This window comes from Siphateles boraxobius, unplaced genomic scaffold (assembly GCF_051911475.1).
Source record: "Siphateles boraxobius isolate OS27281-9 unplaced genomic scaffold, OSU_SipBor_1 25, whole genome shotgun sequence".
Classification (NCBI taxonomy): domain Eukaryota; kingdom Metazoa; phylum Chordata; class Actinopteri; order Cypriniformes; family Leuciscidae; genus Siphateles; species Siphateles boraxobius.
Genome location: NW_027508866.1, coordinates 25,448,356 through 25,464,065, shown reverse-complemented (window position 1 = coordinate 25,464,065; position 15,710 = coordinate 25,448,356). Strand labels below are relative to the sequence as shown.

At 43.2% G+C, this 15,710-nt stretch overlaps 1 protein-coding gene across 1 annotated transcript; it reads left to right on the top strand.

The window, feature by feature from the left end:
* Positions 1-334: 334 nt before the first annotated feature.
* st8sia4 (ST8 alpha-N-acetyl-neuraminide alpha-2,8-sialyltransferase 4) lies at positions 335-15,586 on the top strand. Its single transcript, XM_077243326.1, has 5 exons — positions 335-543; positions 3,746-3,874; positions 4,168-4,425; positions 5,686-5,979; positions 13,921-15,586. Exons 1-5 carry the CDS (start codon positions 422-424, stop codon positions 14,201-14,203), a joined length of 1,086 nt encoding a protein of 361 aa, XP_077099441.1. The 5' UTR covers positions 335-421; the 3' UTR covers positions 14,204-15,586.
* Positions 15,587-15,710: the final 124 nt, after the last annotated feature.

The following is a 15,710-nucleotide window of genomic DNA, read 5'->3' as shown; positions in this document are numbered from 1 at the left end:
ATATATTCTAAACCTCTATTCTCTTAAAAAAATATTGTAAAAAAAAAAAACATGGTTGCATCAAAATACGAAATAATAATATACGTATAGCCTAATAATATGGTTTAATCATATCTTTGAATAATTCATTATAATGCATAAAACAATAGCACTTGTTTGTTAATTATAAGAAATATAGCCTAAGTAAAAGAGGAAGGCATAAAATAGACTTAAGTCGATTTTGCTTGTGAATAAAGAATTTTGCATATGATTATTAGCATATTGGGGAAGTTATTGGCTCCTGTACGCGTCACTCAGAGAGAGAGAGAGAGAGAGAGAGAGAGAGAGAGAGAGAGAGAGAGAGAGAGAGAGAGAGAGAGAGATGGGCGTGTAGTCGCTACAGGAGGACTCGTCTGTTTTCTTCTCATCTTCAGAAATATTGATGTGCGAAATGCGGTTTACACGCAAACTGTGGACGATATGCACCATAAGCGTTCTGCTGATATTCTACAAAACGACAAATATTGGCAGAAATGAAGTGCATCAGAAAACTGGATTGACAGGGTAAGGGCTCTTCTGCTGTTACTACGTATCTAATGAACGTCCGATTAATGTCTATACGCGTCTCTTTGAACTAGGCATTCGTTAATGTCTATTTATTCATTTGTATCGTAAACTTCAGTTCATGTGCCATAGCTACTGTTGTTCCCTCAATTCAATTAAGATCGAATCACAGTCTTTTGTTTGAGTTGAAAAGGCCATTTTATTCTTACACCCCCTTGTGAAAAAGAAGTGCACTTAATTGTACTGAATGTGCACTTTGTACTTCAAATCTGAAAATTAGGCCTATATAAAAATAGCTGTAATTGCAGATAATGTAATATCAATGATACAACAAAGTCACTTAACAGAGTACACTTTCATGACTATGTTTTAAAAAGTGCACTTGTAATAATGGCACATTAAAAGTAGGCACATCACAAATTACATTTTAAATCATTATGTTTTAATAACATTACATAAGTTTCAAAAGAAATTACATTAAAGTATATTTTATAAAGTATATAGTTATAATTAAATGATTCTCAGTACATTCAGTACTTGAACTTTATTTCAAAGACAACAGAAGTAATTATGAAATTACAGATGTACTTAAACTTAAGTAGGTCAGACTTACTTTTTATAAATTTAAAATATAATGCTGTTTCATTAAATTAAAAATAACATGCAATTACGTGTGTGGAAACTTCACACATTACAATAAGTTTGCACTTCATTCAAAGAAGTGCCATTTAAAGTATATTGTTTAAGCAAAAAATAGGCCTACTCTTTTTAAAAGTATATAGTAAAGCATACTTTTTTTCAGGGCCTATGTTGCTAGAAATAAAATTCACCATGTTTTTATATACACTTTCCTGTCATTGACTAATGTGTCTTTTCAAATCCTTTCTTAAGTAGATCAAATATCTTGATACCCAAACATAAGTGTGTGTCAAAGGGAGTTTTTTTGGTGCTTTTGAAATTATGTAATGCGTTAATTTGAGTTGAATGTTTTAAGTTTAAAAAGCAAGGTCTTATTCACTGAAGAACTTGCTCTCGTTTTGTTTCAGGAACTGAAAAAATGTGGTCAAGTTCATACTTGCTGATATGCTTCGCTTTACATGCTCTGCATTGGGGCAATTTTAGTTTTTCTCAACCGATCATGAGTTGATAGCTTTTAGTTCAGTGCCAAAAGATCATACACATTTCGAAATAGAGGCTACTTTGTGATTTGGCTCTGACGTGCATGTGTTTGCGCGCGTGTGTGTGTGTGTGTGTGTGTGTGTGTGTGTGTGTGTGTGTGTGTGTGTGTGTGTGTGTGTGTGTGTGTGTGTGTGTGTGTGTGTGTGTGTGTGTGTGTGTGTGTGTGTGTGTGTGTGTGTTTGAGCGAGAGAGAGAGAGTTGTGTGTTGTCAGGTAAGTGAGAGGACAGCAGACAGCTTTTGCTCTTTAGATGTGGTTTCCTTCTGTTTCATGCAGAGTTGTTGCACATGATTTAAAAACAGAAGTGGAAAAAAAATCCACAGTAAATGTCAACTGAATCTGAAGATGAGTTTCGATTTGATTTCACGAGATGCAAATTTTTTGCCATTTGTGCAGAGACAGTGTGCTCATTTGCAAATTGCAGATTTGACCATCAACCGAAATTGTTACCCCATTGCTTCTCAAGTATCTTGATTCAAAAATGTTTTGATATTTGTACTGAAATCTCAAAACTACTGAGTCAGAAAATCACTTTTTGCAGTGTAACTGTAACGGATGAAGCAGAAAAAGAGGTGTGGATATAAGCGCAAGCTGAATTTATTAACTAAAACAAGACTCAGGAACACGGGAATGCAAAGAATATAACTGCATCTTACAAAAACATAGACAAATGAAAACAAGACAACTGAAACTGAGAGCTTTAAACATATACTGGATAGTGAGAACAAGAAACGATGTGCAGGGTTCTTATCGTTAGCTAAAACTGAAACTAAAACCATAAAAAAAACTTTTACTATTTGAAAAACTGACATATTTATTTTCAGCAAGTTCAGCCAGTTGCCATGGCAGCAGTAGTTTAGTTTTAAACTGTCTAAATTTTTTTTAAGTAAGTGAACTGATCACTTTTTACAGTGTGCCTTTAAGATCCATCTTCCGAAAATACAATGTATCCTTCCACTGTTATGCAGACGACAATCAGCTCTTCCAGTGAGACGGTCATACATGAACATGAACATTATCGATAATTTATTGGCCTGTCTACAGGACATCAAAGCCTGGATGGCTGCAAACTTTTTGAAATTGAATGATGATAAAACTGAGGTCATTTTGTTTGGCCCTAGATATCAGGAAGTGGCTCGATGTTTAAAATCTTCCTCTAATTTTGTGGGGGGGGGTTGTGATTGTGAAGCACTTTGGTCAACAGCTGGTGCATTAAATGTGCTATATAAATAAATAAATAAATTAAATTAAATTAAATTCTAATAGTGAAGCTGTGGGTTTTAGTTACAACATATGCTAGAACATTTCAGTTTCTAAGCTAATTTATTGATAAATCTCAGATCAGAATTTACAATACATTTCTGCTCTACTGAATGTGCATACAATCTTCGTCTGATTTACGCACTACTGTATGTGTGTGTGTGTGTGTGTGTGTGTGTGTGTGTGTGTGTGTGTGTGTGTGTGTGTGTGTGTGTGTGTGTGTGTGTGTGTGTGTGTAATGCAGCAGCAGTTTAGAACGTCGATGAACTTACCTGTACAATAAGCTGTGTAAAACGTGCATTCATGCGATCAATGTTGAGCATCCAGATGGCATAATCAAACATATCTTGTGGAGCGCTCTCTGAGTATGCATTTATTTGTCATTTAAACTGAAAGGGAGCGTAAAAAAGGGACTTCAAAGATTTCTTATCCTGTTGCGCCCTCTATAGGCCATGAATGATCAGCGACTAGTCGACGTCAAGCTTAAAGCGTCATGCCAGATCATTAAAGTCAACTAGTCTGTTCAACCCCTAATATATTGTACAGTAGCAGCATGTCTTGTGTGTATTGGCAGTGCTGGCCTTTTTATTTTTTTGGATACTTGCTGATAGTTTGATGGACGGGTACTAGTACATTGCATGTTTCTGCTATCAGACTGTATGAATGAGTTTGACTACATGAGCACAGTATTGAACCCAATGCTAGTCTCAGTACTGGTGCATATGCTGTAGTTACTATACCAGACCCTGCTTCTGTTTGCACAGGAGCTCTAGGGCGAGCAGCACTCGACTGATAGTCAACGGCTCTGAGACGCCTCTCGGCAGTGCTGTCAGTGATCTGAGTGTCCTGGGAGTGGACTGGAGGCTTAATGTCACCCTTGTGACCATGATCAGGTGAGGAACCTGCATTATATAAAAAAGGTTTTGTAAGTTAATCTAAAAATGTGCTTAATTTGATACTTGTACTGTACGTTAATCATAGGCTGAGTTGAGGGGGATGAGGCCCTCTTAGTGTTGTGTCTGTACTTTTTTGATAAGCGCAGGAAAAAATAAAGTTTGTTTACCTTTTAATGAGATATACCTTTTAGTGTATGCTTTTGCAAGCTGGTATGGTTATGAACTAATGAGAAATGTCAGTATTAGTCTGTAATCTTTTTACTTTTTTATCTGTTTCAAAACATGGAAAGGAAGGACATACTTCGCTTCTTGGATGCGGAGAAAGATGTGTCTGTTATCAAGAGCAGTTTTAAACCGGGCGACACATACCACTACGTTCTGGACAGGCGCAGGACCTTCAATGTTTCTCAGACTCTATACAGTTTACTTCCCGAAGTCTCTCCTCTGAAGAACAAGTCGTTCAAAACATGTGCTGTGGTGGGAAACTCGGGCAGTCTCCTAAAGAGCGGATGTGGGAAGGAGATAGACAAGCATGATTTTGTTATACGGTAATGTATTTCCTTCTTTGCAGTAATTGAATCATTACGGTCGTATGGCAAGGCAGAGTCTATTAGGGTCTAAATGGTCATTTATCTCTCACTGTATCCGTGTTTTCACCCTGTCTTCACCTTAAATCACATTTTTGGAAACCTGAACCAGGGACAAAATTCTTCCAACAGGCGGAAGAATGGCCTCTGACCTGACACAGCTTCTCTTCTCTTATATCGAAATCCTCTGACATTTTTTATGAAATCTACCCATTTTAGACTTCACATTCATGACTGCCATTTTGTTTTGCTCTATCCTCTGCGCTTCCACATTCGCCATTTCTCACCTACGTACATTTTCTTACAAAATCCAATGGTTTCGCTTCAGAAGGGCTTTATTAACCCCCTGGAGTTGTATTGATTACTGTTATGATGGATGTGCTTTTGGGAGCTTCAAAAACTTGGGTACTATCCAATTCCATTACAAAGCTGGGAAGAGCCAGGTTATCATTTAGAGTTAGTTCACCCAAAAATGAAAACCCTCACCCTCATGTCTTTCCCAACCCGTAAGACTTTCGTTCGTCTTCGAAACACAAATAAAGATCTTTTTGATGAAATCTGAGAGATTTCTGTCCCTCCATTGACAGCTACACAACTATCAATTTGACGCTTCAAAAAGTTCATAAAGAGATTGTAAAACTAATCCATATGAATCGAGCGGTTTATTACACATTTTCTGAAGAGACTCGATCGCTTTATATGATGAACAGATTTAATTTGGGCTTTTATTCACATAAAAACATTGATCAGCAAACATAAACCAGCTTGAGCTTCCGTTTACCACAACTGATATGTGTGTTGACAAATGTTTATATGTGAATAAAAGCATAAATTAAATATAAAGGGATCATGTCTCTTTAGAGAATTTGGAGTAAATTTGGACCCTTTAATATAACTCCGATTGTGTTCGACTGACAGAAAAAAGTCATATACACCTAGGATGGCTTGAGGGTCAGTAAATTATAGGATGGCTTGAGGGTCAGTAAATTATGGGATAATTTTCATTTTTAGATGAATAACCCTTTAAGTTTCACATGGTCGAATGGGATTTTTTGATGCTCCGTCGCCTCAGTCCACATTATTAAAAAGCAATGACATCTGTGTTTATAAAATAAAGTGAGGATGTATTTGGAAGTTTGTTCCTTAAACTGTAATATTTACATTCTTATTTTCCACCTGTTTTCGCTAAGAGAAGAACTGTTTTCTCTGGTTGTTGCGCAGATGTAACCTCGCTCCTCTAGAGGACTTTGCAGATGATGTGGGTTTGCGGTCCGACTTCACCACCATGAACCCCTCAGTGATCCAGCGGGTGTACGGTGGTCTTCGGGATGAAGCGGAGCGGGGGAAGCTCATACTGCGCTTACAGCAGCTGAACAGCAGCGTGCTCTGGATCCCTGCCTTCGTGGTGAAGGGTGGCGAGAGGCACGTCGAAACTGTCAACCAGCTCGTTCTCAAACACAACCTGAAAGTGCACATGGCCTATCCTTCGCTCCGTTTTATCCATGCTGTACGAGGGTGAGTTGTAACATTTCAAACTCAATTACTCAATTCGAATTGAAGTGGAGAACTGTAATTAAAATGTATATGTAATGAAGTGTAATTCTAAATTGAAAATCAGAAAACTTTATATCCATGTGATTTTTCACAAGAAAAGGATAATTTGTCAAGACATATTTTAAAAGTGTAAAAAGACTTAATGTTTGAAGGTTTTAATCCCTTTGTTGTTGTAGTTATTTTATATATTTCATTTAAATTTAATAAAATATTTTTTAAGTTTATAAATAAATAAGTAAATAAATAATTTTTAATAAAATAAATATTCTTTATATTTTAAAGCTGATATATTGGGAAACAATTCCCAACTTTCTTTTACAGTAGTGTTTTCATTATAATTTTATGTAGTCTATATGACTTTACTGTATCTTCCTTTTCAAAGTGATTTCAATCATATTTCTAGAAATTCAAAACCATCATGTCGAACAGTGCGCATCTGAAGTGTGTGTTGAAGGAAACAATACATTATTTATCGGCTGTAAGTTATCAGGCTAATTTTCTTATCGGGTTGATAACGATAACATTAAAAATGAACGTACTGTATTTCGGCCAATACTGATATGATGGGCGATATATTGTGCGTCCCTATTAATTTTACTTCACTTCACTACAATCAGTTTCATATTCACTTCACTTTCTCTCATTCACTCATTCTGTGAAATGCACTTTCTCTCGCTGCTCTCAAATATAAGTTGTGGTCACATTCTGAACTTTCATGACAGTGGGGTCAAACATTTTTCAGACTAATTTCTAAATGTTAGCTTTCATTCACGTAAGATGCCTCAATGAGCACTGGGTATTATTCTGTTTATATTGCACTGGTTGATAAGGCAGTTGTCTTGAATTTATACTAAGAATGTAAATTTTTAGGAATATTAATAATTGTCCTTTATTGACTTGTCTTCAAAATAATCAAGCAATTAATCTGTGAATCATTAAAGTTGATACTGCAAAACACATGTGGCAGACTCCAAATATAATGTGCATGTAGCCTACTTTTAAATTTTAACGTAAATATATAATGTGAATATAAAGGAGATTTATGTTTTATAGTGCTATAGTAGTTGTAATTTTTAAAGACCTGATGACCTCTAAATGTCAAAATATCATGAAGAATTTGATTCCGCATTTCATGACCCCTCTCAAACTTGCCTGGGCAATTGCATATAAAAGAAAAGAATATATAAACATTACACATTTACAGTTCCCTTTCGAGAGGTCTCTCCTATTGCGTAAGTAGCTTACGCTATGGGAAAACTCCTTTTCTCGAGAATATTGAAGTCTTTATGTAAAACGCATTGCAGCTGCACAGCAGACAGCAATGAGCGAAGGAGCTCGGTCATTGGCTGTGCTGCGGCAACTTGCTCGAACCAATGACGGGGCGACTCTGAATGCGCGACCAATGAGCGCGCCTCGCGCCCGCGTGCGTCAGAGCCTGCCAAGATGGGCGTGGGCAAGAGCTATATATTGGGCGCCCCGTCATGAGAGTTCTTTAGATTTAATCTCCTTCAGCGAACACCTTCTTCGCTGAATCCTCCGGATTATTGAAAGCCTTCGCCGCCGTGGAAAAGCATACCAGCGGGATTGCTACGAGGACGTCGGCATCTTCAGCCGCCTTCGAACGCCATCCTACTGAGCCATCCGGCGCGCTACACGCTACACGCAAGTATTTACATCTGTTCGCCCCGCGACATTTGTAAAAGAGCAAATTTCTGAGGCGTTGTTTCAAATGCCTTCCTGCGAGTCGTGCAGAGACCTTCTTCCGGACGGGGATCGTCACATCATCTGCGCTCGCTGCCTGGGCCGGGACCACGCAGAAGCTGCTTTGACGAAGGGCGGATGCCCGGAATGTGACGACCTGGGTCTCTCCGCACTGCGGGCTCGCTTCGCCGCTTTCGCCGCAAGCGAGCCCATCGCCGACACCCCTCTGTTTGAGCCGCGTGTTAAGAAAAAGCGCCGCTCACAGAGGCTTCCTGAACCTGAGCTCAGTGACGTCACGCCGAGCCAGTCTCCGCGTGCTTCACCGCCGCTCTTGTCTTCCCCACGCCGGTTCAGTTCACTCAGCCGGACCCACACCCCTCTAGCAGAGCGGTGGGCCTTGTGACTTTCGGCGCGTCCGAGGACGACGGGGGAGTAGATGACTCTTTGTCCATCGACGCTGCATCTGACGACTGGCCGGGCTCCACTTTCGACCCCGCCCCGTCAACGCTAACTAGCACGAGTGGGGGCTACTCTATGGATACAGAGATTGTCCGCATCCTCTCGAAGGCCGTGGAGGACCTCGGGCTCGATTGGTCTTCTCCCGAAGAACCAACCCGAAGCCGACTGGATCAGTGGTTTCTGCAGGGGCGCCAGCAGGCCCCTCGGCAAAGGCCTTCTCCTTTCTTCCCGGAAGTTCACGACGAACTCACCAAATCATGGAAAGCCCCCCACTCTGCGCGTCTGAAGCCTTCTTTTTCTTCGTCGCTCTCCTCTGTGGAAGGCGCGAAGGAAAGAGGCTACGAGGGAACGCCGCCCCTCGAGGAGGCCGTGGCCAATCATCTCTGCCCGCCCTCCACCACCGGATGGAAAGCCAAGGCTTCCCACCCCTCGAAGCCCTGCCGCACCACTTCGGCACTCACACTCAATGTCGGTACTTGAAGTGTTCCAAGCCAAGCTTCTCCGCTCTCTGGACGAGTCTGGCCCCGGAGCCTTCAAGGACCTACGCAGCGCGACTGACATAGCCCTGCGAGCCACGAAGGCCACCGCCCAGTCTATTGGCCGCGCCATGGCTAATTTGACTGTTCTCGAGCGCCATTTGTGGCTGACTCTGACGGAGATGAAGGACGCGGATAAGGCCCCGTTTCTCGACGCGCCTATCTCCACCAGTGGGCTGTTTGGACCGGCAGTTAAAGGTTTCGTCGAACGCTTCACTGAGGCCCAGAACGCTTCACAAGCTATGCGCCATTTCCTGCCTAAACGCTCCAGCTCATCGCAGAGCAGACAGAGGCCGCCACAGCCGCAGCGGGCTAGAGCAGCCCCCACCGCCTCTCAGCCCGCGCCTCAGACTGAGCCTCCTGAGCGACGGGGTCCTCGCCCCAAGATTGTTGCCGGACCCTGAGCCTCGAAAGCCTTCCTAGCCACAGGAATGAGAAGAGAGAGTGCGTGTCTCGCAAAAGCCGGACCACTCTCTCTGCAAAATCTCAAACATTACCCAGTCTCCGTACAGGCGGCTGGAAATGTCTATACAGCAGTCAATGGGCCAGTCACAGAGCTCGCTCACCTGCAAACAAGCGCCGTTTTTACGGCGACACACAGAAAACACAAAAAGAGTCTTTTTCTGCCTGTGTCACTAAGGGTTCACATGTCCACAAAGTGTGCATTCCCAGATACTGTCAAAACAGTGCCAAATTCATTGCCAGCTCAGGCTGCACGCCCCATGAATGTAGATCACGTGCCTACGGTCATGTACGCACCACTACACACAAGCACTGTTCACACAGTTATGAATTCATCCCCAGTAAAAGCGGGAAACATTATAAAAGTGACGTGTGTGCCTACCACTGTCTATGCACCCCCACTTATAAACACTGTCCCTACAGTGTCAAACACAACCCCAGCTCAGGCTGCGAGTCTTACAGACATAGCGCGCGCTGTTGTAATCACACACGCGCCCATTCACTCAGCTGCTCAGCGCGCGCCCGCGCCTCTGAGAGCTACGAGCTCAGGCGATTCGCTGGCCGGGTCCCTACGTCACAGCGGCCCGCCCCTAGCCTGTATTCAGCCCATATCTGTACACGCAGCGGCATGGGAAAACATTCCAGATATGCCGAAATGGGTGTTGAATATAATAAAGCACGGATACTCGCTCCAGTTCGCTCGCAGACCACCACATTTTACGACTGTGGTCGAAACGAAAGTGAGAAAGGAGTGTTCGCATGTTCTACGCACAGAGGTACGCAAATTAATAGAAAAGGCCGCTGTGGAAACTGTTTCCCCCTCTATGAGCGGGCTAGGTTTTTACAGCCGCTATTTTCTCGTCCCGAAAAAGGATGGCGGTCTCCACCCCATCCTAGATCTCAGACACCTGAACAAAGCACTAATGATTCGCTCGTTCAGAATGTTGACAACCAAACATATCCTCGCGCAAGTACGCCCAGGAGATTGGTTTCTCTCATTGGATCTGAAAGATGCTTACTTTCACATTCCAATAGCGCCTCATCACAGGCCTTTTCTGAGATTCGCTTTCGAGGGACAGTCTTACCAGTACACAGTACTTCCGTTCGGCCTGTCCCTGGCTCCCCGTACATTCACGAAATGTTTGGATGCAGCACTCTCCCACCTGAGACGAAGGGGAGTGCGAATACTGAATTATCTCGATGATTGGCTGGTCCTAGCACAATCAGAGAGTCAGTTAATAACACACAGATCTTGGATTATCAGCCATCTAGAATGCCTGGGTCTAAGAATCAATTTTGCAAAAAGTATACTATCTCCCAGCCAGAAGATTTCTTTCCTGGGAATAGTTCTAGACTCGATGCAAATGACAGCTCGTCTCTCATCAGAGCGCGCGCTCACCATCCGGCGCCTTGCAACATCATTCAGGGCGGGCGCGTGCCCCCCCGTCAAGCGCTTTTCAGAGGATGCTGGGTCTCATGGCCTCAGTATCGGCCGTACTCAAGCTAGGATTGTTGCATATGCGTCCTCTCCAACACTGGCTCAAGAGCCGCGTCCCTGCTCACGCGTGGCGTTCGGGCCACCTTTTAATCAGTGCGAACCACGGCTGTATAAAAGCCCTGACGCACTGGAAAGCCGCCGACTGGTACCAGTCAGGCGTGAGTCTGGGTGTGAACACAAGGAGAAAGATGATCACAACAGATGCCTCCAAAATTGGTTGGGGGGCCCTTTACGAGGGCAGGCCTGTCTCCGGCTTTTGGTCAAACCCGGAGAAGCGCCTACACATAAACTGTCTGGAGATGAAAGCGGTCGCTTTGGCCCCAGAGCCCTGCTTCCACATCTAAAAAACTAACACGTCCTGGTCCGAACGGACAACATGACGGTAGTGTCGTACATAAATCGCCAGGGTGGACTCAGGTCGAGCTCCATGCATTCAATGGCCAGGAGACTCATCTTATGGTCCCAGCACAACTTGCGCTCGCTGAGAGCAGCGCATGTGCTAGGCGCGCTGAACCAAGGGGCAGACATGCTATCCAGAGACAAGATTCTCCCAGGAGAATGGGCTCTCAACCCGCTGACGATTCAGTGGTTATGGAAAATCTTTGGCGAGGCGGAGGTCGACCTCTTCGCCTCCAAGGAGAATGCACACTGCTCTCTTTTCTTCACGAAAAGCATGGACGCGCTCGCCCAGAGCTGGCCGAGCCGCCCCTTATATGCTTTTCCCCCGATCGCGATGCTGCCACAGGTCATCAGTCGGGTCAGAGAGGAGAAAAACGCAGTGCTCCGGATAGCCCCACTCTGGAAGAACCAAACATGGTTTCCAGAATTGATGCAAATGCAATCTGCACCACGGCCGATTCCACTGAGGCCAGACCTCCTCAGTCAGGCCAGCGGGATGATATTTCATCCCCGCCCCGATCTGTGGGACCTTCATGCATAGCCCCTCAACGGGTTCCCAGGAACCTCACGAGTGGAGCGCTAAAAACCATCGCTGAGGCGCGGGCGCCCTCCACGAGACGCTTATATGCCCAGAAATGGAGAGTGTTCAGTGACTGGTGTAACGCCGAGGGCTGAACCCTGAAACATGCGAGATTACGAACTTACTCGTTTTTCTACAAGGGCTTCTGGAGGCGGGCCGCTCCCCCTCCACGCTCAAAGTATATGTGGCGGCCATCACAGCGTCACACGACCCTGTGATGGAACGTCCATTGGGAAGAAACGACCTAATTATTCGTTTCCTAAGGGGCGCTAGGAGGATGAACCCTTCACGCCCCCCCTCAGTGCCGATCTGGGACCTAGCTACTGTCCTAGAGGCCCTTAAAGGGCCCCCGTTTGAACCACTCCGAACCGTGCACCTTAAGCAGGTCTCGCTCAAAACTGCGCTCTTGCTGGCACTCGCCTCGGTCAAGAGAGTGGGCGATCTGCACGCGCTTTCGGCAAGCGCTGCCTGCTTGGAATTCGGACCTAACGACTGCAGGGTCGTCCTTAGGCCAAAACATGGGTATATTCCTAAAGTGCTCAACACTCCCTTCAGAGCACAGGTTATCTCCCTAACTGCGCTATCGTCTCCAGCAGACGAACACGACGCTAACCTACTCTGCCCCGTTAGGGCTCTCAGAGTGTATTTGCAGGGTTCTGCCCCATTCAGACAGACAGAACAACTGTTTGTATGCTTTGGCGGCCGTACGAAGGGTTCCGCCGTTTCAAAGCAGAGAATCTCTCACTGGATAGTTGAGGCTATAGCTCTGGCTTATGAAGCCAAGGGACTTCAATGCCCCTGGTGAGTTAAAGCACACTCCACCAGGAGTGTGGCTTCTTCCTGGGCGTGGTCGAGCGGGATACCGATTGAGGATATTTGTGCGGCGGCAGGCTGGGCCTCACCGTCCACATTTATCAGGTTTTACAACCAACAGGTCCCGACATTGCATTCCAATGTACTATCAGCATGATGCTAGTAGAACTATGAGTTTGTATCTAGATTATGTATGTGCTTGTGTCACACTGAACGCCTTCTGGCCGCTCTTTACTTTTTTCCCACATATAAAGCTCGCCTCTGCCGGCTAGTTGGATGATAACTTTGCTTTTTAGCTCAGGCACCTGTCTCTGCCTATCATAAGGCGAAGTTCAGCACGCACGGCGTTTTGCATGGTGTTCCCATAGCGTAAGCTACTTACGCAATACGAGAGACCTCTCGAAAGGGAACGACTCGGTTACTAACGTAACCTCGGTTCCCTGAGAGGAGGGAACGAGTATTGCGTAAGCTGCCGTGCTTGTGCTTGGTTAGTTCGCTTCAGTCGTTTTAACCTAAAGAACTCTCATGACGGGGCGCCCAATATATAGCTCTTGGCCACGGCCATCTTGGCGGGCTCTGACGCGCGCGGGCGTGAGGCGCGCTCATTGGTCGCGCATTCAGAGTCGCCCCGTCATTGGTTCGAGCAAGTTGCCGCCGCACAGCCAATGACCCAGCTCCTTCGCTCATTGCTGTCTGCTGTGCAGCTGCAATGCGATTTACATAAAGACTTCAATATTCTCGAGAAAAGGAGTTTTCCCATAGCGTAAGCTACTTACGCAATACTCGTTCCCTCCTCTCAGGGAACCGATGTTACGTTAGTAACCGATTCGTTAACTGTATCTGCTTCATTGTTACTGTATGTTCCTTTGCAGCACGTTATGTCACTTTTTTACAATACTGTATAAACATTTTTAGTTAAAGTCCCCCTGTGGTAAAAATCAAGTTTTTTATATTGTTGATATGTCTGTGTGGTGTTTTTAATATGCTTTAAGACAAACCATGTGCAAATTCATAAGTCAACACCATTGCTGAGTATTTTCTGCTTAAAACTGCAGTGAACCAAAGACAGTCTCAAAAACATGGTTTGAAATCGCTGGTGTTTCTGACGTCACAAACTACCTTGTAACCAATCAGATCAACGTGTGATCGTCAACGAGTGGATCTCTGAGCTGAGTGAGTGAGTGGAGGCGGGGATCATTTGCATATTCATAGAACCACGTATACTAAATGAGGCAATAATTTCATTTTGGTGATCAAAGATGAGTTTTAAGGGATACAATTATTGACTACAGGGGGACTTTAACAGATTGAAACAAATATACAAACTGAATGTACTGATCTATTACACATTTTAAATGTTTTTCATTTCGACCAAAAATTTTCAAGCCACCATCCTAATAATTATAATGTAAATGTTATTACACTTAATACTTAATGTATTTTTTATCTCTTAGGTACTGGCTTACAAATAAGATAAATATCAAACGACCCTCTACTGGATTGTTGATGTACACGATGGCTACACGCTTCTGTGATGAAATATACCTGTATGGATTCTGGCCTTTTCCAAAAGACACAGACGGAAATCCTGTTAAATATCATTACTATGACGCACTAAAATATCGGTATTTTTCCAGTGCGGGTCCCCACCGCATGCCACTGGAGTTCAGGGCGCTCAAAAGTCTGCACAACAAGGGTGCACTGAAACTCACAACGTCGAAATGCACATATTCTTGATTCGCAGGCAGCTCATGGACGAACACTGTGATGAGAAGACGAGAAGTGTGCCTTCAACTTGAAACTGTGACATGTTTTCTTAGGAGACTTTAGATTGGTTTACTATTGAAAATGTGCAATGTTTTAGAGAGTGAATAATCTACTCTGGTTTCAAAATGACTGGCGAAACAGCCCTGCTTAGTGCTTTGAGATATTACGATCTCATCTGAAAATGTCTTACACAGAAGATGCCAAACATACTGTTCGAGAGACTGTTGTCTGTTTCTCCATAGCCTACTGTACTTTTTTAGTATGTAGAAACATGATTATGTTTTAATTTATACAGACTAGAGATTCTGAATGTATGATACATGGCTGTAGCAATGTTCAGGGAAGAAGGTGGCGGGAACTGGCGAACTATCAAAATACTTTATTTAAAATAAAACAAACAAAAACCCGAAGTACTGCCAGCAGTCCCTCGCAGACGACTGCTGGCTACCGAAAATAAACATAAAAGGATCCGCCAGCAGCCTCTCGCGAACGACCGCTGGCAACCCAAAATAAATTAAAACACAAACAAAACACAGGCCTGTTCCTCTCTCGATCATCAACGTCGTCGCTCCTCCTTTATGCTTCCGCTCCTCCGTGAGAGATGCGAGACCGGTGTGCTCACAGGTGCTGCTCATTAACACTCGCACCACCGGCCTCGCTCCGTTCTCTCACGTCCCTCTGCCTCATCCTGTTCGCCACAATGGCCTTCAAAACCCTCAAATTTTAAAACTGCTTCAAACTTTCTGGTCAGGCTTTCTCAAGCCAACATCCAAGTTTGTTATGATAAGCTTTTATCATCTAATGATGTTTTATATACAGTTCCAAAGATTCATGTCCAAAAAACAAAACGATTTGTGTAAAATATACATGTAATGAATTTGCTGTGGATTACAATCAAAGCAGATCAATCAAAGGGCCATTTCTTTTAAGTGACTAATAATTGCAAATTATCTCTTTTATAAATTATTTATAATTTATACGTTGTTCTGCTTCCATGAACCTTATGTTTACACCTAAAAAAACACTTTCTAAAACTGACTGAATATATTATATGGATGTTGTCAAAGTCATTTTAAACCATTCTTTCTCAATTAAATGTACTGTATGTCATAATGTGTTTGCATGCTTGAAACTGACAGTTCTGTTTTGTACTTTAGTGTTGTTGTTTTTTTATCTTTTATTTGTTGTAATTTATTTTTAAACAGATGCTGGATGCATTTCTAAGTGTTTTATACTGTTTGTATTGCTGTAATGTTTTGAAAGTTTAAATGTTGATTTCAGTTTTCCAAATTTCTATGTGGAAATACGTTTTATACAAAAGCAAAAAATAAACTTGATTTGAATTTGTTGACATTTCTGATTACTTGATTTCTAATTGGCCTACATATCACATATACATATAATTATTTTGAAATATTGCAATATAATCTAACCTATGCCAATCGTTTCCACCACAGTAAAAAGTCATAATAATGAA

What these genes read in the sequence shown, in the direction of transcription:
- st8sia4 (XM_077243326.1), top strand. Translation starts at nt 422, where the DNA reads ATGTGCGAAATGCGGTTTACACGCAAACTGTGGACGATATGCACCATA. An exon ending in AAGCATGATTTTGTTATACG is followed by an intron (nt 4,426 to 5,685) that starts GTAATGTATTTC and finishes GTTGTTGCGCAG; the next exon opens with ATGTAACCTCGCTCCTCTAG. An exon ending in TTTATCCATGCTGTACGAGG is followed by an intron (nt 5,980 to 13,920) that starts GTGAGTTGTAAC and finishes TTTATCTCTTAG; the next exon opens with GTACTGGCTTACAAATAAGA.